The sequence below is a fragment of the Pyrgilauda ruficollis genome, unplaced genomic scaffold (genome assembly GCF_017590135.1).
Source record: "Pyrgilauda ruficollis isolate IOZ18807 unplaced genomic scaffold, ASM1759013v1 scaffold57, whole genome shotgun sequence".
Lineage (NCBI taxonomy): Eukaryota > Metazoa > Chordata > Aves > Passeriformes > Passeridae > Pyrgilauda > Pyrgilauda ruficollis.
The window spans coordinates 1,625,580-1,650,851 of NW_024527377.1; the positions used below are offsets into that span (position 1 = coordinate 1,625,580).

The 25,272-nt window shown below is 42.8% G+C and overlaps 1 protein-coding gene across 1 annotated transcript; it reads left to right on the forward strand.

Annotated features, from left to right (window-relative positions):
* Positions 1-123: 123 nt before the first annotated feature.
* PCBD2 (pterin-4 alpha-carbinolamine dehydratase 2) lies at positions 124-24,496 on the forward strand. The gene is made up of 4 exons (XM_041482211.1): positions 124-249; positions 2,413-2,544; positions 21,037-21,117; positions 22,521-24,496. The coding sequence occupies exons 1-4, from the start codon at positions 124-126 to the stop codon at positions 22,614-22,616; spliced, it is 435 nt and encodes a 144-aa protein (XP_041338145.1). The 3' UTR covers positions 22,617-24,496.
* Positions 24,497-25,272: the final 776 nt, after the last annotated feature.

Here is a 25,272-nt window from a genome sequence, read left to right on the forward strand (position 1 = left end):
CTAAATGTCTGATCTGAATGCTCCAATCTCAGCTTTAGGCCAGCTCTGGTCCTCTCACTGCAGGCACGGCAGAATAGATCGGTGTCCCCCACTCCACCTCCTTCCAGGGAATTGCACAGAGCGATGCGGTGCCGGGGCCTCCTCGTTCCTGACCGGTGGCCGCTTTGCCGGTACCACCCGCGGCCCCGGGCGGCTGTCGCGGCGCAGGCAGCTCCCCTTCCTCCGCCGCTCCGTGTCCCCCGGTCCATGGTGAGGGGGCGGCACCGCGCCGGGCCGGGGGCGCGGGGCCGGGGGAGACGCTCGGACAGGCCGCGGGTCGGGCCAGCCCCCGGCCCTGCTCCCTCGGAGCTGGGGGAATTGGCACTGCTCAGGCTGGAGAAGCCTCCGGGGAGAGCTGGTTGCCGCCGTTCAATACGCGAAGGGGCATGGGGAGAACTGGAGAGGATTTGGGGCAAAGGCGTGGAGGGAAAGGATAAGGGGGAATGGCTTCACACTGGTAGATGGTTAGATGGGATATCGGGAAGGAATTCTTCCCCGTGGGAGTGGTGAGGCCCTGGCACTGGCTGCCCAGAGGAGCTGTGGTTGCTGCATCCCTGGAAGTGTTCATCCAGGCTGCAAGGAAAAAGATAAAGTGGGAGATTCCAGTGGGTGTGGAATAGCCTGGGATAGTGGGAAAAGTCCCTGCCCGTGGCAGGGGTGGAACAAGATGGGCTTTAAGATCCCTTCCAGCCCAAATCATTCTGTGATTCTCCCTGTGTCCCCCACCATCCCATCCATTTTATTTTACACAAAGCTAATAGTGAACAGCACATGCAGGGCTCAACCCTCGCCCCTCAGGCATGAGACTTAGTTCTGTTTTTTTATTTTACTTGACGACTGTTTTGGTAAGAATTTTATGCCTATGACGCAGTTGTAGCAAAGACAAATCTGAAATTTGTGTTCTTGCAAGCCTAGTGTTGTGTTTGAAGTGTAAAGAGCCTAAATTAGTTCAGTTTGGGGCCTGTAAAACCCATCTCTTGTTACATCTCTGCGTCCCCTAAACACAAACAGCAGCAGTGTTGTTGTCAGATTGATTTACTCCATTTGGGGCTTTTTATCCTATATTATTGGTGAAAATGTTGCTCCTTGGCCCTCGTGCATCTTGAGGCCTTGCTGAGGTCGCATTAATTGCGTTAATTCCTGCTCTGCCCGGACTCGCAGCCCCATCTGGTGGCACCGGGGCTCCCGCTGGAGCAGCGGCTGGCACAGGCGGAAACTCGGGAGCTGCTGAGCTGGTCCGAGCGAACCTCTGGAGCAAAACTGCCCTTCTGGAGCATCTCACAAAGCTGAGCCAGCTGCTAAAATAAAGACTAAACCAATCCGAATGTAGCTGTACTGGAGAGAAAGGTTCTTCCCACTAAAGCATTGCGTTTATCATGAGAGTCTGAGACCCCTCTCTCAGAGCATGTGGTCTGAGGAAGGGCTCATGCTCTTAGTCCCTGCTTTTAGAAAAAAAAACAAACCTCTTCCGAAGGCCCCGCAGAACGTTCCTCTGTGCCTGGCTCTGTCCTTGTGTGTGGTTCAGCCCCTGATTCAGATATTTAAGCAGTGTCGTGTCTGTGTGCTCAGTGGCATCAGGAGGACTCCTGTCACTTCAAGTAAGCCATACTTAAACACTGGTGCTTTGCAGGCTGATTCAGATATTTAAGCAGTGTGTTAATCTGTCGTGTCTGTGTGCTCAGTGGCATCAGGAGGACTCCTGTCACTTCAAGTAAGCCATACTTAAACACTGGTGCTTTGCAGAATCTAGTGCTTTTACCAGCAGCTTCAAACTTTTTGTAATTGTGTCTCTATTGACATTTTTTTCCTTTTGATTTAGTTACAAAGGTCTTTGTTCCTTGTAGAACTCCATAGTTTAAAAGTCCATTCCCACTTTCTTAAAATAGTAAAATACAACGTAGGTAGAGTGCAATCTCCTGTTTTTCTTCTCTTTTTTGAAATAGGTATTTCCTGATATCTTTCAGCCTTATAATTGTACATATAGCAAATAATGTAAATAATCCTTTACTTACCAGACAGAATGGAACATTTGGAAATTAAATGTGATGTTACAGCATCTGGATAATTCGGATAACTAAGGTTACAGGTATGCTGCTGTCCAAATTCATTCCTGGGAGTCTGTTGCTTTTCACTAGTTTTGCACAAAAAGCACTTGCCCGAATTTAGCTGCCCAAACAGAAATGGCAGGGTTTGGCTGGTTTGGGTTAAACTGCTCTGTGAAATTATAAACAGTAAGAAACTGCACAGTGAATTTTCCATATCCTCACCTTTGCACCATACATAACCACAATTTCATTGTGTGGTTTTCTTATTGTTGTACAAAAGAGAACCTCAGCCTCACTTGTGCCATGCCTTTATTTTTTCCCTCAATAGTCCTCCCAGTCTCACTGGTTGACGACAGAGGAAAGGAATCAAGTTTTACTGGATCTCAAAGCTTCAGGCTGGTCTGAGCTGGGAGAAAGAGATGCCATCTACAAGGAGTTCAATTTCAAAAATTTTAATCAGGTAATGATTGTTATATGCCACTTTTAATATAAAGGAAATGTAATTGCTTTAATTTCCATACGATCCTGATGGGAAAATATTTATATTCAGAAGTTTGGGAGTATCCTGGTGGGGCCAAATCCTCTTGGATTTGCCCTGATGAATTGCTCTCAGATTTTGATCTCATTAGGTGGAGTAAATTAATTCCATGTTGTAGTTGATAAGTAGATTTGTTCTAATATTACAGTTTCTTGATTCTAATATTTAGGTTGGGGTCAAGGTTGGCATTGTGGAATCAGACAAAGCAGATTTTTTTTTCATTACTAGCACTCATAAATAAATGCTGGAAATACATGACTGATGGGCAGTGGGAACCATTTTTGTCAGGGAAATATGTGAGAAAAATAGGTAAATATAAGAAAGAACAGAAAGTTTTGGCAAGCAAGGTGGGGAAAACAGGAACGTTTCACCTTCTAAACAGGAAGACAAAGTTCTAGTATATCCTTGATTGAGTTGTAATAGCTATCTTGCAGTGTCTTTGGCTCACAGAGTGCACAGTACTGGTTTTTATTTACCTCACTGGGTTTTTGTTTGGAAACAGGATCCTGAGCCACATCTCACACACAAAAGAACTTGTCTCAGACATTAGTTACAAACTTGCTTTAGAAATACTGATTTTGTCTTGAGATCCCTGTTCAGCTACATTCCACTGAAAATGCCCTTCTGAAGAATCATGATTTTGCTTAGATAAAGTCACATTCCCAGAACATGCATTTCCTTTTGGTTTTATTTCTGAGGGAGGGGTGAGCTCTTTCTTGGGAGGGAAAGAATTTCCAGGGGTTTGTTGGGATGATGGGTTTCACCAAGCTGGTTCTTTCCCTCACTATGGAGGGAATGACAAGCTCCAGTTTGGGGATGCTGTGGGTTTGCTGGTGTGTGTAGGGACCAGGAGCTGTGCTGTGAGCTGTTTATGTGCCTGTGCCTAGACCCAGAACAAGATGTTTTAGGAAACCACAGTGAGCTGCATAAACAATCATTTGTAATGCTGGCCCTTTTTTTTGCTGTTTCAGTAGCTGTCATAGTAAGGAAAGCCCAGGCAGTAGAGAGAAGGTGGGTGAGGTGAGCTGGGAGAAAGCAAAAGAGAAAACAACTGCAGAAAAACCCAGCTCATTAGCAGGACAGTGCTGGTCCAGGGAGCACGTCCAGAGCCCTGAGTACATTTTTAACCTGAATGTTAATACAGAGCAAATAGAACCAAATCAGTTCATTCTGAGGCAGTGAAGGGGAGAAGCCCATGAGAGGGAGCTCACAGGAAGCCTTGGTGAGATGTGCAGGCAGCTGGGGGCTGCAGCGACCAGGAATGTGGCAGGATAGAAGTGACCCTTGGAAGAGTTGAGATCTTCTGACTTTGAATATTCATGAAATGGCATCTCTGCCTGGTTGTGGTCAAAGTCTTTGTTGGTTCAGCACAACTAGAAGTGAAGTTGCCCTCAAAATTATTTAAAAAGTGGTTTTGCCCGCTGTAAATGAGTAACTCAGTTTGATCAGTTGGATTTAGACAGTCCCTGTCTGCCAACAGACAGGTGAGGAGACAGATCAGTGTCCTGCACCAGCAGATAGCTGGAGAATGCATTGCTTTGACAAAAATTTACAAAGTTTTTTTGTTGTTGTTGTTGTTTTTTGTTTTTTGGTTTGTGTAAACTTATCATACCTACTAGCTTAGGCAGATATCCATATGTCTTCCTGACTTGAAGGTGGATGGAGCACATACCAGTACAGGAAGTTGAGTATATTTAAATTAGCTTGTTGGTAAATGATGAACTATATGTCAATACTTATAGTACCTGTAGTCATGGAAGAGTACTTTAAAAAGTAAATGCCACTAGAATTTTTTGGGAGGTATAAGAACAGGGTCTTCCATTCTTAGTTGCCTTCATGGATGTAAGGCAGAAATGAGAGCAGAGGCTGCGACTTGGCTTCAAAAGGAAATTTCTGCCCCCAGTTGGGAGAAAAAGCCATGCAGGTGGGTGCTCTGGGCAGCTCTGGTTGAGTCAAGTGTAGATGTAAATATCTGAGGGCAGAATTTCACCTGTTGATTTTTATGGATTTACTGCAGTGTCCCCTTTGCTGTTGCAGAGGGCAGAAATCATTCCTGTTCTTGTAGTCCAGGAGCAGGCTCAACATGCAGATCCCAAGGGCATTAGATCCTTAGCTGGTATTACAGAGCAGGTATTTGCCTTTCGATAAGTTAAAGCTGAAAATTACTTTAAATTATGCATGTATGCTTAATTGTATTAAATTATGCACATATACTTGTATTTTTCATATATGACTTTATAATGACTATTAGTAAACACGGTGTTTACTACAACTAGGAAACAAATGACAAAAGTGGAGCTATACCTGCCTTGTACTTTGGGAGAATTTAGTCCTGCAATGAAAAAATGGAGCTTGTAGGTACAACTGCTTTCATTTAATGTAATAAATATTGTATTTACAGGATTTAAAGTGTTGAGTAAAAATCAAAGGACTGAGAAATGTCATTTCCTCAGTGATCTTCTTGCTGCCCTTTTACAGATGGTGTAAAATCAGGTGTGGAAAAAAAAAATCACCCAAAAAAATCACCCCCAAAAATACACACACACACACACACACAAAAAAGTAGTTGAGCTGACATGAAAGGTATTTCAAATTTATGTATTGCAGATGATATTGGTATGATTAATGTATTCATTGCTTTTTTTTTTTTTATTGCTTCTTGCAGATAGTGTCCATGATGCATGGAAAATTCTGTGGCTTCAAAATCTATGCCAGGTTTACAAAGTCTATGTATGTCAACAGATGTTAAGAATATAAACACAATTTTTATTATAAAGTTGTGCAAATGTGTAGACATGAGTTTGGTTTATGTATATTATTTTCAGCATGAGAATGAAATGAAACTTCTGTGGAACAAGAGTTATTTAGATTCCTGAAGCTTTCAGGCTGAGATTAGTTCAGTTAAAAGCGATCAGCAGTGAGCTGCCTTTGTGAGGCTGACAAGCTAATGACACTTCTGGCTCAGGGAATTAGTTTGTAACCCAGAATTTGAAAGCACTGATGGTGTTTGTTATTCTGAGGGTACATTTTCACAAAAATGGACTTTGGTGGTACAATTCTCTGAAATAAGCTGGAAACCAGCCTGGGGTTTCTGCTGAAAGTGCTTGGTTGGTTTTGTTGCTGTGGATGCCCAGCAAGCACCAGTCCTGGGGGACTGGATGTCATTGGCTGTATGTTCCCAGTATGTGAGGCAGGCTCCTGGTGGGTTGGTGTCCTGCCTCTGGCATAAAATAAAGTACACCAGGTGGGGGGTAAAAAGCAGTTCAGCTGTCGAGGAGGGCGCTGTGTCTAGAAGAGCTGTGCTGTTGGCACCAGTGCCTCTGTTCCTCCCTGTGCCTTGCAATTGCCCTGAGCTGTTGCCACTGTGGAGTGGCAGGTAGGCAGTGAGGAATTAACACTGGAGTCTTTTACCTCCAGGACCCTCGATGGGGTGCACTAGCTCAAAGCCCTTGGGTTGAGTCCCTTTTCCAAAGGAGCATGTGCTTGGTTGAAAGCTCTGGCTGTGAGTGAGGTTTTGGAGAGGAGGTGGGCTTGGAGCACTCTGTGGCAAGCCCCAGTTCCTGCTGTGCATCTGAGTGCTTGTGAGCCTCTACAAACCTCACATCAGGGAGCTTCTTTGGGGCCTCTCTCCCAGGCTGCAGGGAAGAGAAGAGTGGCTGGTGAGGCTTTCAGCCACGGTGTAACATCATGAAGTGATGTTGTCATCCATTCACATCTTTGTGCTACTGAAACAAAACTGTTTTCTTCCAATGTCTGCTCAAACCAAATTGGGAATTGGGACAGAAAGTTAGTTTATGACTCCAGATCAAGCTGGTAACTTCTGCCAGCATTTCAGGTCAGTTCACCTTGGCAGCAGTGATCTGGAAGAGGGGATGGACCTGGTTTAAAGATGTGAATTTCTCCCAGATTCATCACAAGCCCAGTCCTGGACTGGGCGGGCAGCTGTGAAAGGCTGTGAGTGCAGGGTGCCAAGTGCTCACTTTGGGTCCTGTATCCAGCTGCTCGCTTTCCCTGAATTTGCAGGAACATCTTAGCTCTGAGACTTCCATGTCTCTTGTCAAACTTGGTTGGATTTGACCAGAGGGTTTAAGGGGCAACTGCCTGTGTGATTGCGTTTCCGTAGGTAATCACACCAAGGCAGCAAATGCAGTTAGGAAATTACAAAGGTGGGCAAGTTTGCTGATGGTCAGGTTCAGAATTTACAGCTGCTTTCTTTTATAGGGTAAGTTTTTAATTAAGTTTGTTTTTTAAAAAAAAAAAAAAGAAAGATTGTGTAGGAAGTCTCCATAAGACCTCTAACGTCATTTTCTAAAATGACAGGAAATCAAATGCTCTAGGAGTTTTCAAGCTATTTCAGATACATTTTTTCTTTTGGGGCAAGAGGGTGGAGGTGGAAGATGAGTCTGAGTGGAGGGGACGGTATGGAAATGCTGTGCACTAAGAGTAGAGGCACGTGTCTCAGTGCAATTTGTGTCTTGGGTTTTGAGAACATATTTAAAGATGTGCAAAAAATCTAGGAGTATTAAATAAGTTATTTTTCTCACTTTGCATTTCCTTTTCAGATTTGCTGTCTCTCTTGGTTGAAATCTGGGAAAAAAAAGTCAGACAGTGCATGTTATGGTACATGCCTTTTTTTCCTTCCTCCTGGTGATGCCAATTTTTTTTCTTTTGGCTGTAGGGAGACATGCTCAGATTTGTCCCTTTAAATTGACGATCCTTGTTGTGTGATCCCAGTTACACATCCAAACGAATTTGGTAGGATATGCAATGCATACTCTTGATCTCTTTCAATGGCAGTACTTGGTGCCAGATTCAATACAATCTGGGTCCATCCCTCCTTTTTCTACTCCTGGCACGTTGCTTTGCTTTTTACATTCATCAAAGGTTGGAAAATTTGGTTTTATATGTATAGGCAGTGTATTTCGTTTCCACTTTACGTACTTAATCTTTTGGCTGTTTGTCTAAAATACGTCCTCGCCTTTTATGTATTGAAAACATTATATCCTTTAACTTACAATCTGCAGAGTTAAAATGAATTTTATGGTAAATATTCAGTTGTGGACCACATCTCCAGCTTTTTATATGCCACAGCGGTCTTGTGGGTTTTTTTTCTTCTCCATTGTCTGATAGTGAGGTCATTTTCAGTCCTCTTGAGATATTTTATTCCCAGCCAGATGCAGGCCATATATTAAAAGTAGCACCTGTGGCTAATATCACAGCAGCTTACCATAAATTTACATGGTAACTAGGATTATATCTGTCAAGACTGTTAAAAAATGTCTAGTTTTAATTTGATTTCCAGTATTGAAGGAGCTCTCCAACATTTTGCTTCATAACTATATTTTAAAAGTTAAAATCACTCCATTGTTAAGTTTTATAGCACTCCCAGTGCCCATTAAGTTGATTTGTTAAACGGGGGTCAGAATAAAGCAAGTTGGCTACAGGAGGATCGGAAACCAACCCATTTGTGACAAATTTAGTCCTTGCGTGTGAATCTTCTCGGAGCCCGGGGAGTGATTGGATTCAGGTGCAGCCTGTGTCAGTTGTGTTTAACCTCAAAGCCTGAGCAGCCTCAGCCCAACTGTCACTTCTGCTAATCGAAAGTTAGACCTACTTTCATACATTTTGGGGGGAATTGCTATTTTTAATGTAGTAGTGCTCTGCCAGCTCTTTCTGCTAGAGTTTTGCATTTGATTGCCTGTCGACTAAAAATAAATTATTTTTTTATCCAGCTAGGTAGGTGCTGGTTTTCATATAGGCTTTCAGAAACTGCTTCATTTTCCATTATCCTTTGAGTCCTCTCCCATATGCTGTGATTTGTGCACCTGCAAAGTTATGAAAGTATTTCATAACTTTGGTAGTTACGTTGGTAGTTATGTTGTTCACTAACTTCCCAGCGTTTATGAATACAATGACCGATTTACAATAAATCAGAATTATTTATGAGTGGTTTTACAGAGTTGGAAATATCTTTGTATCTGAAAATAATGAATTTCGGGCGTATTTGCCCGTTGACATTTTCTTTTATTAGAAACTGATAGTGAAGTTTCTGGGACTGGCAGAGGTTAACCTGCAGGCCAAAACACAGTCAATGAACTGCATCAAGTGTCTCAGAGCAGAGCACCGTAAAAATATATGATTCCTGGATGGTCACACCTTCCTTGAGTTTATTCTTGGGATTGACTGAGTAAATAAGAGTCTCGCCTCTGAGTCGGCAGGTCAGGGTGCAGCTGTGGGACCTGGCCATGATCCACCTGCCCGTGCCACTGCCTGCCTCTGCCTGTGGGACCAAGGTAGTGCAGGGTCTGGGGAAATGAAATGAGAGGTTCCAGGGAGATGGCTTGTTTGGAAGCTTATGATTCTCCTTCCTTGGAGAAGGAGGAGATGACACTGGGGCTCTGGTCAGCACGTCCGGTGTCCAGTGATTCTTCCAGCTAACTGGCAGTCAGTGGTGAGGAGTTACGCAAAGCTTGGAGGTCTGTAGTGGTGGAAATGTGTGATCTGATTGTGTCTAAGAAGAAATTAAATGCTTGGAGCTGGGAGTTGGAAAAAAAGGTATTTATTTTCTTCTCACAGCCATCGTGGCCTGCCATGTACAAACCCATAGAACTGTGGGATGGTTTGGGTTGGAAGGGATCTCAAAGCTCATCTCGTTCTGACCCCTGCCATGGCAGGGACACCTTCCACTAGATCACTCCAAGCCCTGTCCAGCCTGATCTTAGACACTTCCAGGGATGGGGCACCACAGCTTCTCTGGGCAGCCTGTGCCAGGGCCTCCCCACCCTCACAGGGAGGAATTTCATTCCAATATCCAATCTATCCCTGCCCTCTGTCAGTTTGAAGCCATTCCCCCTTGTTCTTTCACTCCATGCCCTGATAAGAAGTCCCTCTTTCTCTCTCCTGTAGCCCCTTTAGGTGGTGGCTCCTCTTTGTGCTGTTGAGTATCCCGTCTCCTCTTTGCCAGGCTCTGGGTGTGCAGGTGCCACGGCCCTTGTGTCCCACCTGCCTGACAAGTGCTGTTACAGTACCCATGTCACCATTACAATTTCATTGTGGCACTGCCAGGGGTGTCAGGCCACTGGGGTTATTAAAATGTCACAATATTAATAATGTTTAAATAAAGACAATTATTTTTAAAGTGAACACTCATGCATGGTCATATGTCCTTCATCTCCATCATGCAAAATGTCCCATCCTGGTTGTGGTAGAGTTTGGATCAGTTTTGTTTTGTTTGTTTATTTGGGTTTTTTTTGTGACTTAAGTGTAATTTGGCGTACTCATTTTCTTGATGAGCTAATCATATTTCTCCCTAGAATAAACCATTATTTTATTGTTTATAATTAGTGGGGTGTGGTGTTTCTAATTGCTGAGTTTCTCCCCTCAGTAAGCCTGTTGTATCTCCTTTTATGCACTCCACTGCTTAAAATCTGCCCAGTTGACCTTTGGGCTGCTCTCCATTTGACTCCAATACAAATGCTTTTCTTAACAGATGGATTTATTATCACTCAAGTAAAAATTATTACAGCATTTGTTTTATACTTGTTGCATGCATCGATCTGAAGATGCAAAAGAAATTATTTGTCAAAATGCCTTTTGGATCTCACAAGCTGTCTTGTAGATTTGTAGCAAAAGAGGAGTTTATCTTTTTTTTCAGCTGCACAGATTGATTGTTTCAATTAAACAGAATAAATAATGTCCTATCAGCCATATGGACAGTGCTCGAAGAGATAAATGGGAGCAAGTCAATCTAATTTTAGCTACATTTTGGGCACTTTCCATGATAAAACACCTTTGGAAAATGAATGGAAAATACAATGGGTTTGAATTCAGTTGAACAGTTTCATTTGTGAAAATGCAAGTATGACTGCCTCTTTTGAAGAAGATGGTTCTTAGATGAACGTTTGTATCTTTTCAGTTAAGGAAAACTGGTTTCTTGAAACTCCTTTATGCAATAAAATTTATTTTTGGGGGGGGACTGGAATGATGCTGGTTAAATGCAATCCTGGTTGTTTAACCTTTTGCATGCCCTTGCTTTTGGAGCAATGCCTGCCTACAGTTTCAAACTGTAAATTGCCTTTAGCACCAGCAGCTCTCGCTTTCCCATGCTCCCACAAAGGAGCGACATGCATTGGGATATTATTCTCTGCAGCTGTAATTAAAACTGGACTCCGGCTGGCAGAATAAACTAAAATAAAACTACAATGCCCCTATTTCAAAATTAACCATTACTCACCAAAAGCACATCAAACCCACTTAGCGGACATCCGTTAATCCCGCCGTGAGCCGGTTCAGGCTTTAATGCACACTGTTTTACACGTTAAGGGGTTTGAAGTCGCGGGCCAGCGCTGACCTTTCGCATCTGCTCCTCTCGCAGTAGGAATCTCCGCTCGCCGCTCCCCGTCAGGGCGGATTAGCGTGACGAAGTGCAGCTCTTCTGCTGGCTGCAATTTCGGGTTTTGATCAGAATTATTTCTTTCACAAACAATCACGTTTGGCTAAAACGTTACATCTGCTCTGAAAAGCCACTGGCAGGGCCGTCGTTTATCAGGGCGAGGCATGTGGAGGTTTTTTTAGCTCTCTTTTATAAAGCTGCAAACCCAGTTCTCGTGGCTTTTTGGGGGAGAGTTTCCTTTCTTGCTCTTCCCCTTGCCCTTTATTCCTTTAGTTTTGTTTGGCTGAGATGAAAAGTCATTTTGGACAAACAAGAAGCTGGGTGTGATGTCTTGTAGGGGTTTGGTGGGAACACAGTGATGAGTGGGAAGCCCTGTGCTGAGTCAGCACTGCACTTTTTGGTTTATTTATTGCTAAGGATACTTTGAAGTAAAATGTTATTTATTCCTAGGATCAGAGGGAAAAGTCCTGATTACACCATCTACCATGATTTTCCTTGGACTGGGGTGAGAATAACAACAGACAGTTAAATGTATGTCTGTGTATGTCCAAGGTGTCCCTGGTTGAGGGAGCATTTACTCTGTCTTACAGTGGGTGGGTGCTCATAGTGAGCAAAAATACATTTTAAATGTACAAGCCCAGAATGTTGGGTTTATGCACGTGTCATGTAATGCCCAATACAACAAAAGCCCCAAGAGTTGTACAAAGGGTTTCCCTTGGTGGTGTACTCATATGAATTTCTAAGAAAAGTTTGCTGTTCACTGGAGCACTCAGAATTACTGTTTGCCTCCCCTCTTGAGCCTGTCTCCATTTCCAGATGGACCAATGTACAAGCAGTGTGGGTTGCTCAGAGAAACCTTTGTGTTCTGGTAAAAAAACAACCAACAAAAACTTCTCAAAATATTGCTCATTGAACATACTCTGTCACTTCCAGGCATGTGCTTGGAGCATAAGAAGGGGTCTGAAGACAGTGGATAGTGTTAACTGCAGGTTGAGTACCTGAATTGCTGGCAGTTAGGTGAGCCTTGCTACTTTTAGCCTTTCCTCTGTGACCTGCTCCAGCCATTCTTCCAAATAGCAGAGACAGGAGATGAACCTACAGATCCCAGAGGGAAGAGTGGGCATGGCAAACCAGGCAAGGGACCCAGCTGTGTGGAGCTTGAAGGATAACCCCATCTTGTCTGGGAAAATTCTTGGTCTGTCCTACTCTTTTTTCCCAAATGATCTGTTGTTTCTAGACTTTAAATGTCTTTTTTGTAAAATAACATATGAATTTTATGGTGCAATATAAGTTAGCAGCCTGTCAGTGCTGGCCCAGGTAAGTCTCCTCCTGAGTTCACTGCCCCTGTGTATCGTCTAAATTCTTCTACTAGAAAAGGTGACCAAACATTAAAACTCATTCTGACAGTACAGTAGGACACCTTCAGCAGTTCAGCTGAGTGAAATGATTCCCTGACTAGATCTGATGTAAATGGTCCTTAGTTTGCTTTATTGCAAATCTCTAGATCTTTTCAGCTTCTGGCTTGGCCAAGAGAATGATGGGAAGACCTGTCCAAATTCCTCACATCTCCATCATGTTTTCTCTGTTGCGTGTTTGAATTGCTGAACTTGTATTTAAAAAAACAAACTAAACCAAAAAAGCTGACGAGATAGTGGAAGATGAAATGGTCATGAGACTAACATCTTCTCTTAATCCATCATAAAGCAAAGCCTTTCTTACCACTCTTTGATGTGTTCTTAGGATCATAAATGGCAAATATTTAGAGGATTATCAGAGGCAGGATATGATTGCCCTTGGATGCTCAGCAGAGAAGATGTTGGATATTAAACTGATAGTGTATGTAATCTTGGCCAAAAGACCAAGGAGAATTTTGTCTGAGCATCCCTGTGTTATCAACAGCATGGATGGCATGTGAACTTCACTTTCATGTCTGCAGAATGAAATCATTCCCTTGCATATGAGTAAAAACAAACATTGGGGAAAATTGCAGAATATTTTGTTCTGCTCCAGTCAAATCTGTTTCATCCAAAATGTGGCATGATGGGATAATGAACTTCTCTGTTCTTGTACGCCATACCTGCACTCTGTAAAAGTCAGAGGGTCTGAGAAACTTTTAGAAGGGGAACATTCACTTCATGTCATGGGCTGGCACTGTGCTGTCAAGGATGATTCATTGCTCTCTGCCTTAGCAGAGGGCTCAGATGCCTGAATTCAGAAGGCTGGGACTGGGGGCTCCCTACACCTTGTTACTGCTTTATTTCTATTGTGGTTTGTGTGATGGCTTTATTACAGTACAGCCAAGGGTTTGATTTGCTGGACCAAACATTAGTTTTAGCAAGTCAAATTATCATTGTACTTTCAGTTGTGCAGCCAAGAGAGTTTATTATTTTAAGTGCCTGATTACTTTAGCAGGTGCTCAGTTAATGGGGACTTCACTGTGTTATTTCATGTTTTTAGGTAGGGTGCAAAAAGCTCATTTTAAAAAGTCATGTTTCTTGAAATAGCTATTTTTTTTTTGTGCAAACCTCCTAAGGGCAACCTTTATATTCCATTTTTTAACACAAAGCACACAAAAATGGCTTGGGAGGTGGAGAGCTGCATTGAGATTATGACATGGCTGAAGGATTTCCACCATGCTCTAGTTCAGTCCTGAAACCTGGGATTATTTCCGTCTTTTCCTGGAAAATATAATTTAGAGATCTATAATTTTTAATAAATAAAATAATATAGATTAGTCTATAAGTGCTGAGGGAGGAAAAAAAGGAAAAATTAAAGCATTCATTTTCTATATTTTGATATGAAATGGTGCTTCACAAATACCACATGACCTAGTTGCAGGTGTGGTTGAGACTTAGGGTATCTACTCATTTTGCATAAGTTTTATGGGCAACTATCATATTTATCTACCTATAAACAAATGAAAGTATTTTGTAATACGGTTGTATTGGCATTGAAACTTTTATCACTTCCAGAAAGTTTTTATGCTGCCTTAAGACATCTCCATGTTCTCTCTCTTCTACTCCATCAAATCTATAAATCTTTCTGGTGGAACAGGTGACCAGTTTTGGTGTGAAGTCTGTTTATTGAATCACCAAGAATATTATCTGTGTTCTATTCATGAAAGCCAATGAACAACAAGTGATTGCAAGTGCAATCACTTATTATAATAATAAAGGAGAATAGGAAAAAAATCCTCAGCTGGAAAAGTCAAGATGTGATGAAGAAGAAGGTAATACATGTAACATTTTGTGGTTTGTTATCAGTAAGAGAAAGAAGGCCTAAATTCAGCAGTTGTTAAAATCCTGATATAAACAGGCTTAGAAAAGATCAGGTTGAGGTTTGTTGTGCAAATTGCACACAAGGTTTTTTACATACTTAATGAGGTTGAGAGAAGGAGGAGAGCAAAGCAAGGAGCAGCATTGATGTGCAGCAGCTGAGTGCTCTCTACCTTCCTCAAAGTCCCTTTCCTTACACTGATCCATGTCCATTGACCATAGCAAAATAATTGAATTTGCTTTTCAAAATGGTTGAATCTCAGATGGGGCAAATGACTCTTGCATCTGCTTTATGACTGTTAATGGTTTTAAGGTGAAAGAGAGTAGATTTCAGTTGGATATAGAAAGAAATTCTTCCCTGTGAGCGGGGTGAGGCCCTGGCACAGGTTGCCCAGAAAAGCTGTGGCTGCCCCATCCCTGGAGTGTTCAAGACCAGGTTGGATGGGGCTTGGAGCAACCTGGGGTAGTGGAAGATGTTCCTCACCATGGCAGGGGATTAGAACTAGATGGTGTTTAAAGTGCCTTCCAGCCCAGACCATTCTGTCCTGCTGATTCTGCGATGTCACAGCTTCGGTCACTGCGGAGCTGGGAAGGTGAAGCCCAGAACTCCAATCCCTTTGCAGAGCTGCATCTCAAGCACTGTCACAACTGTGATGTCCTAGTGCTGCACTGGGTTAAGAGGGTGCTGAGTAAGTGCAAACTTCCCTTTGCCACAAGTGGCTTTTCCTGGGACAGCATTCCTGAAATTGCCTTCTGTCATCTCCTGTGGCTCTGGACATTGTACCGGTACCTGTGTGAGAAACGTCCCCGCCGAGGCAAGGCTGTGCCTCCCAGCTCCACTCCTCTCTGCCTCCATTTATTCTTCATGTTCCTCAAATTGGTAAATCATATGACAATAAACAGAAATACTCTCAGTGAAGAGAGAAGGGGAAACTGTTGTTTATCTGGTCAGGTGGTTTAGATTAGCAGTGATGCTGGTCTGTATTATGTTACTTTAAATCATAGTGTCCCAACAGGACATAAATTATGAAGATTGTTACAGTATGTTTCATCCAATGTAAGATCAACAAATTGGAATAATTTTTTTAATAGGAAAATCAGTGTTTTGGCAAGGTTATTGTTGAAGAATTTAATTTAACTTGAGCTTTGCTTGCGTTATTTCTTAATATATAAAAACTATTTGCATAATGTACGAAGTATAAACATTTTTAGAATCAAAGGCAAGAATGCCTTTTCCAAGATTACATGGAGTGGCAAACTACTTAGAATAGATCAGTGTTTGTGATTTTGCTGTCAAAAATGTTTGATATAGAGCTGGCAAGCTGGTTTCTTCACTGACATAATTGTAAACAAGTGTTGGGAGACAGAAACAGCATTCTTTGGAGAACATGGTGTAAAGGTTTGCACATTCTCTGCTGCACATCTAACACAGCAATGTTTACAGCTGCAATAGGAATGTAAATAGGTAACTTTTTTTAGAGTGTAAGGCAGCATTGCATTTTTGTGTGAGTGATGTATGCAGATAAGTATGGAGGATGTGAGTGGTCAGCTCTGGATTTTAAAAGAACATTGTAAACACAGAAAAGCATTGACAATTCATTTGGAAATTGGAGTTGTGGGGGTTTGGAGTTTTTAGTTTCAGATACTGCTGTGAAGATGGAAATGGCATCTCAGTCCATGCCAGAGTGTCTTTAGTATTATTATTCCATCCTTTCCCCTCATTATTATCCTTCAGAGTTAAGGGCACTGCTTTCCCCAGTCACAGGTGATGCTGTGGAATGGGAAGGTTGCCTCTGTTCACAATATTTTGCTGCTTGAGTTATTAAAGAGGAGAAAGCCAAATTTCTACCAGTGATTCAGCAGATGTTGTTCACCTTCAGACCCTGTTGGCTGCCCATGCCAGGGTGGAGAGAGTAGGGAATTGTGGGCACAATGCCTGATCTGTCTTGTCCATGCCTTGAGGCATGGCAGAGAGATGGGGGACATGAAAAACCTGAGTTTAGCTCTATGTTGGTGCATGATTATTTGCATTTGTAATTGCTGTCCCGCTGTTCAGGGGGAAGCAATGAGAAGATGTTCACCTGATTTATGTTGTATATGAATCCAGACACAGACGAAAAGGAGGAGGAAGGTATCTAATGCCATGTGGATCCAGTGTCCCTGAGGGTGGTTCCGGCAGATTGATGATGCAACAGGGAAGAATCCCAGTATTGGGATTCCTGTGGTTTTGGGAATGAGTACCTGTCCTTCTGTGCTGCCATCAGCTTCCTAAATACTATTTAGATTCCTCTTTTTTTTTGTGTTTTAACTATGTTGTCATTTTCAGATAAAGAATGTAGCTTTGTGACATGATTTATGCATATTTATACGATAAAAGTATTTAGTGATGGAGTAAATAGAATCAAAATAAAACAAAGCCCAGTTTTTTCCTGAGAGCACAAGAGAAAATGTCATGAGAGCCCTCATGACTAGCAGCTGATCCTGACTTAAAATATCTTGACTTTAAAGAGCTTTTTCCTTTTATGTGCTGGCTTGTAGCTCACTGTTAGGTAGTAATGTCAGCTGGATATGTGAAAGCTTCTGGAGTTTGGGAGTGAACCTTAATGATTGATTTTATTGTTACAAGTGTCAAACTCTTAAGGAGAATACATGCTGTACCCTGGGTACTTTATGCTCAGGTGAGTGGAGAGCAAATGTGTGAGGTGTAGTCATCTCCTGTGTGACAGTGTCACTGTAACCTGAGTAATTTATTAATTTCCCACTGATAAACGGTACAGATGCAGCCTGGGAGGCGGGGGGAGGGAAGACAGGTAGCCCTTGCACTGCAGAAGGTCAGGGTTAATGCTACCTCCAGCGTTATAATGACAGATGGGAGGCAGAAACCTTAATGTACTTGTGATTAGCACATGCTTTCCTTGGCTGGGCGTCCAGAGGATTTAGGAAGCCCGAGTGCACACTTCATTTTAAAACAAACAAACAAAAAAATTAAGTGTGCATGGTTATATTGTTGAGCCTTTCAGCTGTTTTGCTTAAATATCTCCACTTGGAGTCAAGTACTGTCAGCTGCTTTCCTCTGGAGATGCACGGGGTGATCCATCACGGGGACTTGCGGTGGGTGATGTATGAGCACAACACAGCGACCTGTGAGCCTTTGATGTATAACTCATCAAGATAATGTTGGCAAGCATTGTACAAAAGCAGCGTGTTTAAAAAGTATTAAGATGAATGGATTCCTTGCTTAAGAAGTGTGAAAGGAAGAATAATAGCAGATTAGCTCTGGGATCCCGCGGTTCTCCCAGAGCTGTGCCGCGCTGGGCGGGGCAGAGGATGGAATTTCATCTTTCCTCCCAGTTCAGACAGCAAAGTGTCTGGCCCTGCTTTTCCCATTCTCAGGCAACAAAAGTAACATGAAGTCTTATTTTGTGATAGTGGATTATATCAGTTTCAAGAGCAGTTTGACCAGTCACAAAACATCATGAGGCAGCTGAATTCTTTTATAGTTTACCTTGAGTTTTTTTCTCTTATTTAGGTTAACTTATTTTTCTAAGAGTAGCCCTGACTTTTATCTCATGGAGCCATATTAGGGCTGCTAGTATCTAAGAAACATTTGAAATGTGATGTTATGACTGAAACATCATTAGTTTTTACTTCCTTCTTTCATGACCTTAAAAGACATGAAGGGAAGAGATGTACCAGCACACCCAGGCATCTTGTCTGTGCAGGATTGCTTCATTCCTTACTTACATTGCTCTTCATGGTTTGTTGCAGGGACTCTGCACTCTGCCACCCCTTGGGTGGTGTGGTCTACATGTGGAGTTCCCTGAATGTCTAGATACTATTTTAGCCCAAATGTCCTAAAAGGGTTAGGTTAAAAATGTGTCTAATATGCCTATTACTGAAAAACCAGAATGCTTCATAATATTTACTACATCAAAGTCTATTTTAACACTTTTTATGGCTTCTAGAAAATGCACAAAACCTTTCTTTCTCCTGTCTTTTTATTTTTGAGGGAAAAAACAGAAAAAATTCTCATCTGGGGCTGAGGGAGTGCACTTCCCTGTTATTAGCAGAGTGAAAGTCAAGTCTTTTTTGGGTCTCACTGTCATGAGTGAAGTGGTTGTCCCACTTTCATCAAGAAATGTGTGATGGTCTGATAAACTCTGCCCACCAGTGCAGTCTTGACAATGATCTTGCACTGCAGACTGCATAATAATTTTCATTATTTTTAATTAAATTTGAAGAAGTGCAGACTCCTGCTCAAATTAAGGTTGGTTGTGTTGCCGGAATGCGGTAATTACTTTAATTGATCACAAGATAGTTTCCTTGATCACCAATTAGACCAAATTACCGATCAAGTTTCAAGACGTGAAGAAATGTCCAAACTGATTTTGTGTAATAGTGTTTTCATATCTAATCAAACCTAAAGATCTTTTCCTTCCAGAGCCAGTTGTATTTTCCCAAGGAAAGGTTAAGGCTCTACAAATATAAAGGTGATTAATAAACAATAGTGTTCCAATTCATTTAATTAGTAAAGGAAGCATTTAAGACCTTAATGGAGATTGTGTTGGTAAAATTGCTCAGTAGAACCATAGCTCATTTTTTTTGTAAGAGTTACACTTTGTGTGTAATTAAAGTAAACTGAAAGGCAATGAGTAAGTTGCTGTGGGTAATGTGCAATGAGGGAGAATGTTTCCCGGCAGAGCAGGGCATGCAGGAAGGCGGGCAGGCTTCATCCTTCACTGTGACACTGCATTGCACTGGTTGGGACAGCTGTGGGCAGCTGGAGCAACAAACAGCAGGACATGTCCTGGGGAGAGTCCTCTGTGCTGGAATTTATTCCTTTTCATGAGCTGGACAGCCTCAAGTTGAGCAGTCATTGGTAGGATGGACAGTTTTGTGACCAGTGTCCATTTTATCCAGTTGCACACTCTACTCTCTGCAGGGAAGGGGCAGTGGGGTGTCATGCTGGTGCACTGACTGGGGGGATTTGGTGGTCTGCTGATGAGGACGATTTGTCATCTGAAGTGTGGAGGAAGGTCTATAGAGCAAATTAATTTTAGAGTAATTTGCTTGTGTAATTCTCTCTGTGTGCTTTCTTGGAGCAATAATTATTGTCTCACCATCAGGGACTGTTTGCAGTGTGACCTGGGCCTATACATGGGCTGGTGAGTTCCTGGGATGAACAGACACCAATAGAGCATACACAAACCTGACAGGGGGTTTTATAAATTTATTTTTATTTTTTCCCTTGCTGTTTGTTTCTGTACAGGAAATTTGGTTGCAGTCACATTACTGTTTTAAACTTTTGAGGATATATCTGTGTATAGATTGCTGTGTTGGAAATAGCATTCTTATTAAGACCCTGGACACTCTAAAAACATTTAAATCATCACTATTAATGGAGAAGTTTTACAAATCATTGCTAACATCTGATGCACAACTTGCAGCTTTCTACTTCAAAGCACACTGCTGAAACATGGGCAAACTTTTAAAAGTAATTGTTCACTCAAAGTAAAACTAAACCTAGCGAGAGCTTCAAGGGAAGTTAGATTCTCCTGAATTTTGGAAAGCTCTTGGGTCAAAGAAAAAAAGCTTTTTAATTGCTGACAGTTTGGTGATTTCCAAATGACAAACCTCATTGGAATGATTTTCTCTGATTATAACGTTTGCATTCATTTGACTGGCAAAGCGACCAACAAAGTCATTCTTCATCCAGGCACCAATTCTTTTTTTTTTCTTAAAGGTTTTTGCAATTTGTGAGAGGGAAAAAGACTTGAAACTATTATCAACCATTATATGTTATTCATTGACCACATGTTTGTTTGAAATGGTCATCACTTGGTGGAATGTGGGCTATATACATTCTCTTCCATAAATTAGCACTAAAAACCTACCTAAATCAGGTACGGTTTTGTGGAGCTTGTTGTATTATAATCTGAACCAGACTGTAATGTGGATGTTCCTCCAGCTTTGCATGTTAATTCAGGTCCTGAACCCGATGGATGGAGCTTGGTATGAACAAAGCCTGCTGCTGAGAGGCGTCCTGCTCACGCTCCCAGGCCCTTCGGGCCCCACTGCATAATTACAGTCTTGATTTGCATGGACGTTCTAATTTTCTTTATAATGCAGTGATTTGCTCCTAAGTATTTTGTCAGGGGCCTGCTATTATTTTCCTTTTGAGCCTCTGATAAAACCTGTGTCCTGGGGGAGCATGTAGCAACAGAGGATTGGAAAACCTCTTTTAACTAATTTAAAGGGAAAATATGTCTCATAAAGCAGAGGGGCAGGCCCACCTGCTGCCTTTTTCTCTACAGTAAAATAAATAGCAGAATGGTTAAATGGAGGGATGTGTTTCTGGAAGCAGTGCTGGTCATACAGTGGCATGGTGCTTAATTAGAAATGGCATGTTTCTAAGATGCAACAGGAGATGGGGGACTTGGGATGGATATTTAAAATCCCTGCTGATGCCAGAGGTAAAATCATGCTGTCCTGCAATAGGTTTCAGTCCTGGGCTAAGTCATGTTGAGCAGGGTGATTTACCAGGGTCTGCAGGGGATCATTTCAGTCTTATAGAGAGTATACCAGTGGCATGAGAAGTTCAAATGCTTCTTTAGCACACACAAACCCAAGGTGCAGCCAACTGGGGTATCTTGAGGAGATTTTGAGATTTTGGAGTGAATCTTGCCAATCCACTGCCAATCCTGGCAGGTGGAGGAGTATTTTCCGCTTTGCGCTCTCTTTCCCTAGGCTTTTGGATTTATGACACGTGTTGCTCTCCAAGCAGAGAAGATGAATCACCACCCGGAATGGTTTAATGTCTACAGCAAGGTAAGATGTTCACCAGCCCTAGTTACTCACACAGCAGTGGAGTTAAGGAGACCAAACCACTGGCCCATTCTCTCTGCCTCTATTTGTAGCTTGTCTACAAGGTAAAGGAATGGGAAGTGTCTATATAAAGAGATCTGAGATTTTAAAGAGGTGCTGAGATTTGCAGTGGTGAGGAATCAAGAATGAAGCTCTTTGCGCCTGCTGCCAGCTGTATGGTTGGGGCCTGTGGCTTCACCTCTCTGGCTGAGATCTAAAAATAAAACAGAAGCCTTTAAACTCTTACTTACCCAACCTGAATAAATTACTGTTTTAAAACTACTCACCAGCTCTCATTCCTGTCTGTGCAGCAGGTCAGGAGCTCAGCAGTGTAGGGTAGCAGAATGCTGGTACCTAAATGAAAGCCTGGCAGTCTCAATTCAGTTTTGATTTTTTAAAAATTGTAGGCTCCTATGTCTCAACATAGCAGCTTATAAAATTTGTTTATAATATTACCTAACTGATGGTGGTCTCGTATTTACAAGGGTTACAAGGATTACTGCAACCCTCGAATGAAAGGTGCTGTGTGAAGGGAGAAATTATTGCTCTCTCTTCAGTTTTATTTTCTAATACTTCTCATTGCATTGTATCACATTGTTTGTTGTAGCATTTAGTGAATATATGGCAATCCCACTAAAAATAGACCAAAAGAAAGGACATATGGACAAGCAGCCTGTAGGTCAGACCACCACCCTCAGAGCAGGACATCCCACCTCTCCTTGTACCTGAAACTCCCAGCAGAGACTCTTCCTCATCAGCCCTTCATGTCACCCTGTTCAGGGGTCACTGGAAAAAAAACCCTGATCACCCACTCCTCCTGACTTTCTTGGATTTCTTTCCAAAATCTCAGTCGAAGGCAAGACAAAATAATGCCCAACTTGTCATCTGGCTTAGTCTAAACAGACCTGTGAGGCAGCTGTGTCACCTGTCCTTTTTTTTTTTTTAATTAATCTGCAGCAAGCTTAAGAATTTTTTCACCTTTGGGATGCTGGTTCTTAACAAATACGAGCCCCTGACCCAGCTCTTGGCAGCTTGGTCACTTTCCCGGGTTGTTCATGAAACTGATCCATGGAATTTAAATGTAAAGAGTGAATGATTTAATCAGATACCTCTTCTTGGATGAAACCCAAGAATACAAAGCCTGTGTTATTCTGCAAAAGGGCTCATCTGATTAGATTCCAGGCTCTGTAAAGACTCCTCACCTGCAGCATCTTCTGGTTTACACGAGCAGGGAGGGTCCAGCTTGGTGCTTGCCAGGAGCACCAAGTAAAACCAGCTCACTATGGAGACACACAGCGTCCCCAATGAACTGCTACATGTCAGAGATCAAAATGCCTTTGTAACCTCTTTCTTTTCCTTTGTGACAGGTTCAGATAACCCTGATTTCCCATGACTGCGGTGGGCTGACCAAGAGAGACGTGAAGCTGGCTCAGTTTATTGACAAAGCTGCTGCCTCAGTTTAACCAGGATGTAAATAGCTTTAATACAGTGTCCACTTCTATTTTGTTTTTAAATGGTATCTCTCTTTCCTTGTAATCCTGATTTCCAAAACCTGTAGAGTGAAGATATTTTGTAAAAGGAGTTGCTGAGCTTTTCTGACCTTCAGTACCTTAGTCTTGAGACCCCTTTGGATGCCTGAGCTTGTCCTTTCCCATTATTGGTTCTGCAGGAGGATGCAGTGGATAAACCAGCAATAAATAAGTTTTGAACAATCCTTTTTTAGAAACTAAACTGTGCTGGAATGAAACCAGGAGCCCACCCCTGTATTGGTGTTCCCCAAGCAGCTGCCATATGAGCTTCCTCCCTCTTACGGTTTTGTACATCTCTGCACTTCACAGTGTAAGAGCAGCCTGGCCAGGTCAGTCCCCTCTGGCTTGGTACCATCATCTCTGCCAGCAACCAGTGACAAGTGCAAGGAGACTGGACAGAGCAGTGCAAGCTGCTGCTGATGTCTCCTTGGAGTTGCAGCTCAACTGGCAGGAACAGCTGTATCCAGAGTTGCTGCTTGAGAGCCTCTCCCTGTCTGAGAGTATAGAATCACGTAACCACAGACTGGTTTGGGTTGGAAGGAGCCTTAAAGCTCATCTCGTTTCAACCCCCTGCTGTGGGCAGGGTCACCTTCCACTAGACCAGTTTGCTCCAAGCCTCATCCAGGCTGGCTTGGACACTCCCAGGTGCAGGACTGGATCTTGGAGTTGCTGAAAACTTTAGCACCGGTACTGCAAATACAAAATGTCCCAGTGAGCTCCCAGCTCCCACACCATTAAATGAAGCCTGTGCTTGAGTGCTTGGCCAAGTCAGTGCTCAGCTCCCTGCAGGATTGAGCCTCTCTTGGTTTGTAATGCTCCAGTACCTGCTGGATCAGGCCGGGGGTGGCTTGGCCAAGTGCCCGGAGCCCTGGCCAGGGCTGCCGGCGGTGAAGGAAGCGGCATTAGCAGGATTCTTGCTAAGCTGGGCTTGACTGAAGCTATGCTCACCCACTTTTTCTTCATAGCTAGAATTACTCGTTGCAAACATTGATGCAGGAGTTGCAGATCCCGCTGACAACATTTAAAATATTTCCTTCCGTGGTTTGAATGTCTTTGCTTTTATCCTATGATCCTCCCCGAGACAGATTTCCAGTGCCGGCAGGGAGATTTCATCCTGCTTAAAGCTTGCAGGAGGGCCTCTCCCCCTGCAGTCCCCCTGCTGAGTGTCCCCAGCGTGCTCTGTCATGCCCTGCCAGCAGCTCCGGGTGCGGCTCTGCCGGGAGATTGACACCTCCCAAATGCCGGAGTGCATTGCTGGGATGACACCGGCGGCGCAGCCACCAGCTACCGAGAAGTGAGATGCACGGGTGCCAAAATCTATTTCGGGGCTACGTGCGAGGTGTGTGGTCTCTCAGATATTTTGGGATTCAAAATGCCATGAGCTGCCACCCAAGTGACGGTGTCGATAAAATGAGGAAGATATTTTTTGTAAATCCTTAACAAACACACCATCACTTGCTAATTGGTCACACGCAGGAAGCAAGATGTTGGGGTTTATTGTCAGTAACTCAGCTAGGGATATCAAGTTAATACCTGAAAAGACCCAAATTCAGACTACGTGCTCAGCTGTTCTTTTCTCACAAGTGCATTTACCCAGTGAAGTGGAGGATTTCCCTGATATGGTTCGCAAATGGTCACTGTTGTGGAGAGCGAATAAAACTAAAACAAACAACCAGGCTGTGATGTCTCCTGTTTGTGGTGGGGAAGTGAAATGAGCTTCACCCAAAGTTTTGACAGCATCTCTAATGAAGTGTGTAAAGTCTGTTGTTCAGAATTGATATATAACGCGTGGGCTTTGAATAAAACCAATAAAATCAAATTCCTCCTTTGTAATTTGTTTCTTTATTATTGTACATATGTGACAAAGCTGTTTAGTTTGAAGATAAATTTAAGATAAATAATATTTAGTTACTGGGAGGTCTTTGGTTTAGAATATTGATATTTATTTACATACTCTGAGGAAAAAAAATGCCCATCAACTAATTCAGCTCAGAGAGCTGCACTGTCTGGCTATGGCACAAAGCTGTGCTGGGGATGTTGAAAATCCTGACCAGCAAAGAGGCAAAAATACTCAGGAATGAGAAGGATGAAGCTTTGAAATGCTTCGTTTTATGGTCAGTGCTTATTTAGCCATAATTTTAGTCATTTAGCCATGACATAGTAATTTCTTGGTAACTTCTGGGGCATCCCACAGACCTGTAAGCAAGGTGAGCATTGCTGTGAAATGTAAATAATAATCTAAAAATAGGTCCTGGGGAAGGGATGCACAATGTCCATGAGCTGGAACTTCACAGCAAACTTGGACAGCAAGGATTTAGTGGTAGGCTCTGGTTCAAGGCCAGGAAATTCAGCCCAAGGCTCCTCTTGAGCATGATTTGCTCTGCTGTGAGCAAAAGCAGCCAGTGTACAAGGTTTGGGCCTTTCCAGGTGGTGGCATCGCTGGAGCTGTGCTGCTCTGTGGAGATAGGGCTCAAAAATGGGCTGCCTAAAATGCAGCTTCCTCTGCTCTGCTGGCTTCTCCTCCCGGGCAGCTCGGTACCTGCTCCCCAGGAGCCCACAAGGTTGCACCCCAGGGCTGATGTTGCTGCTC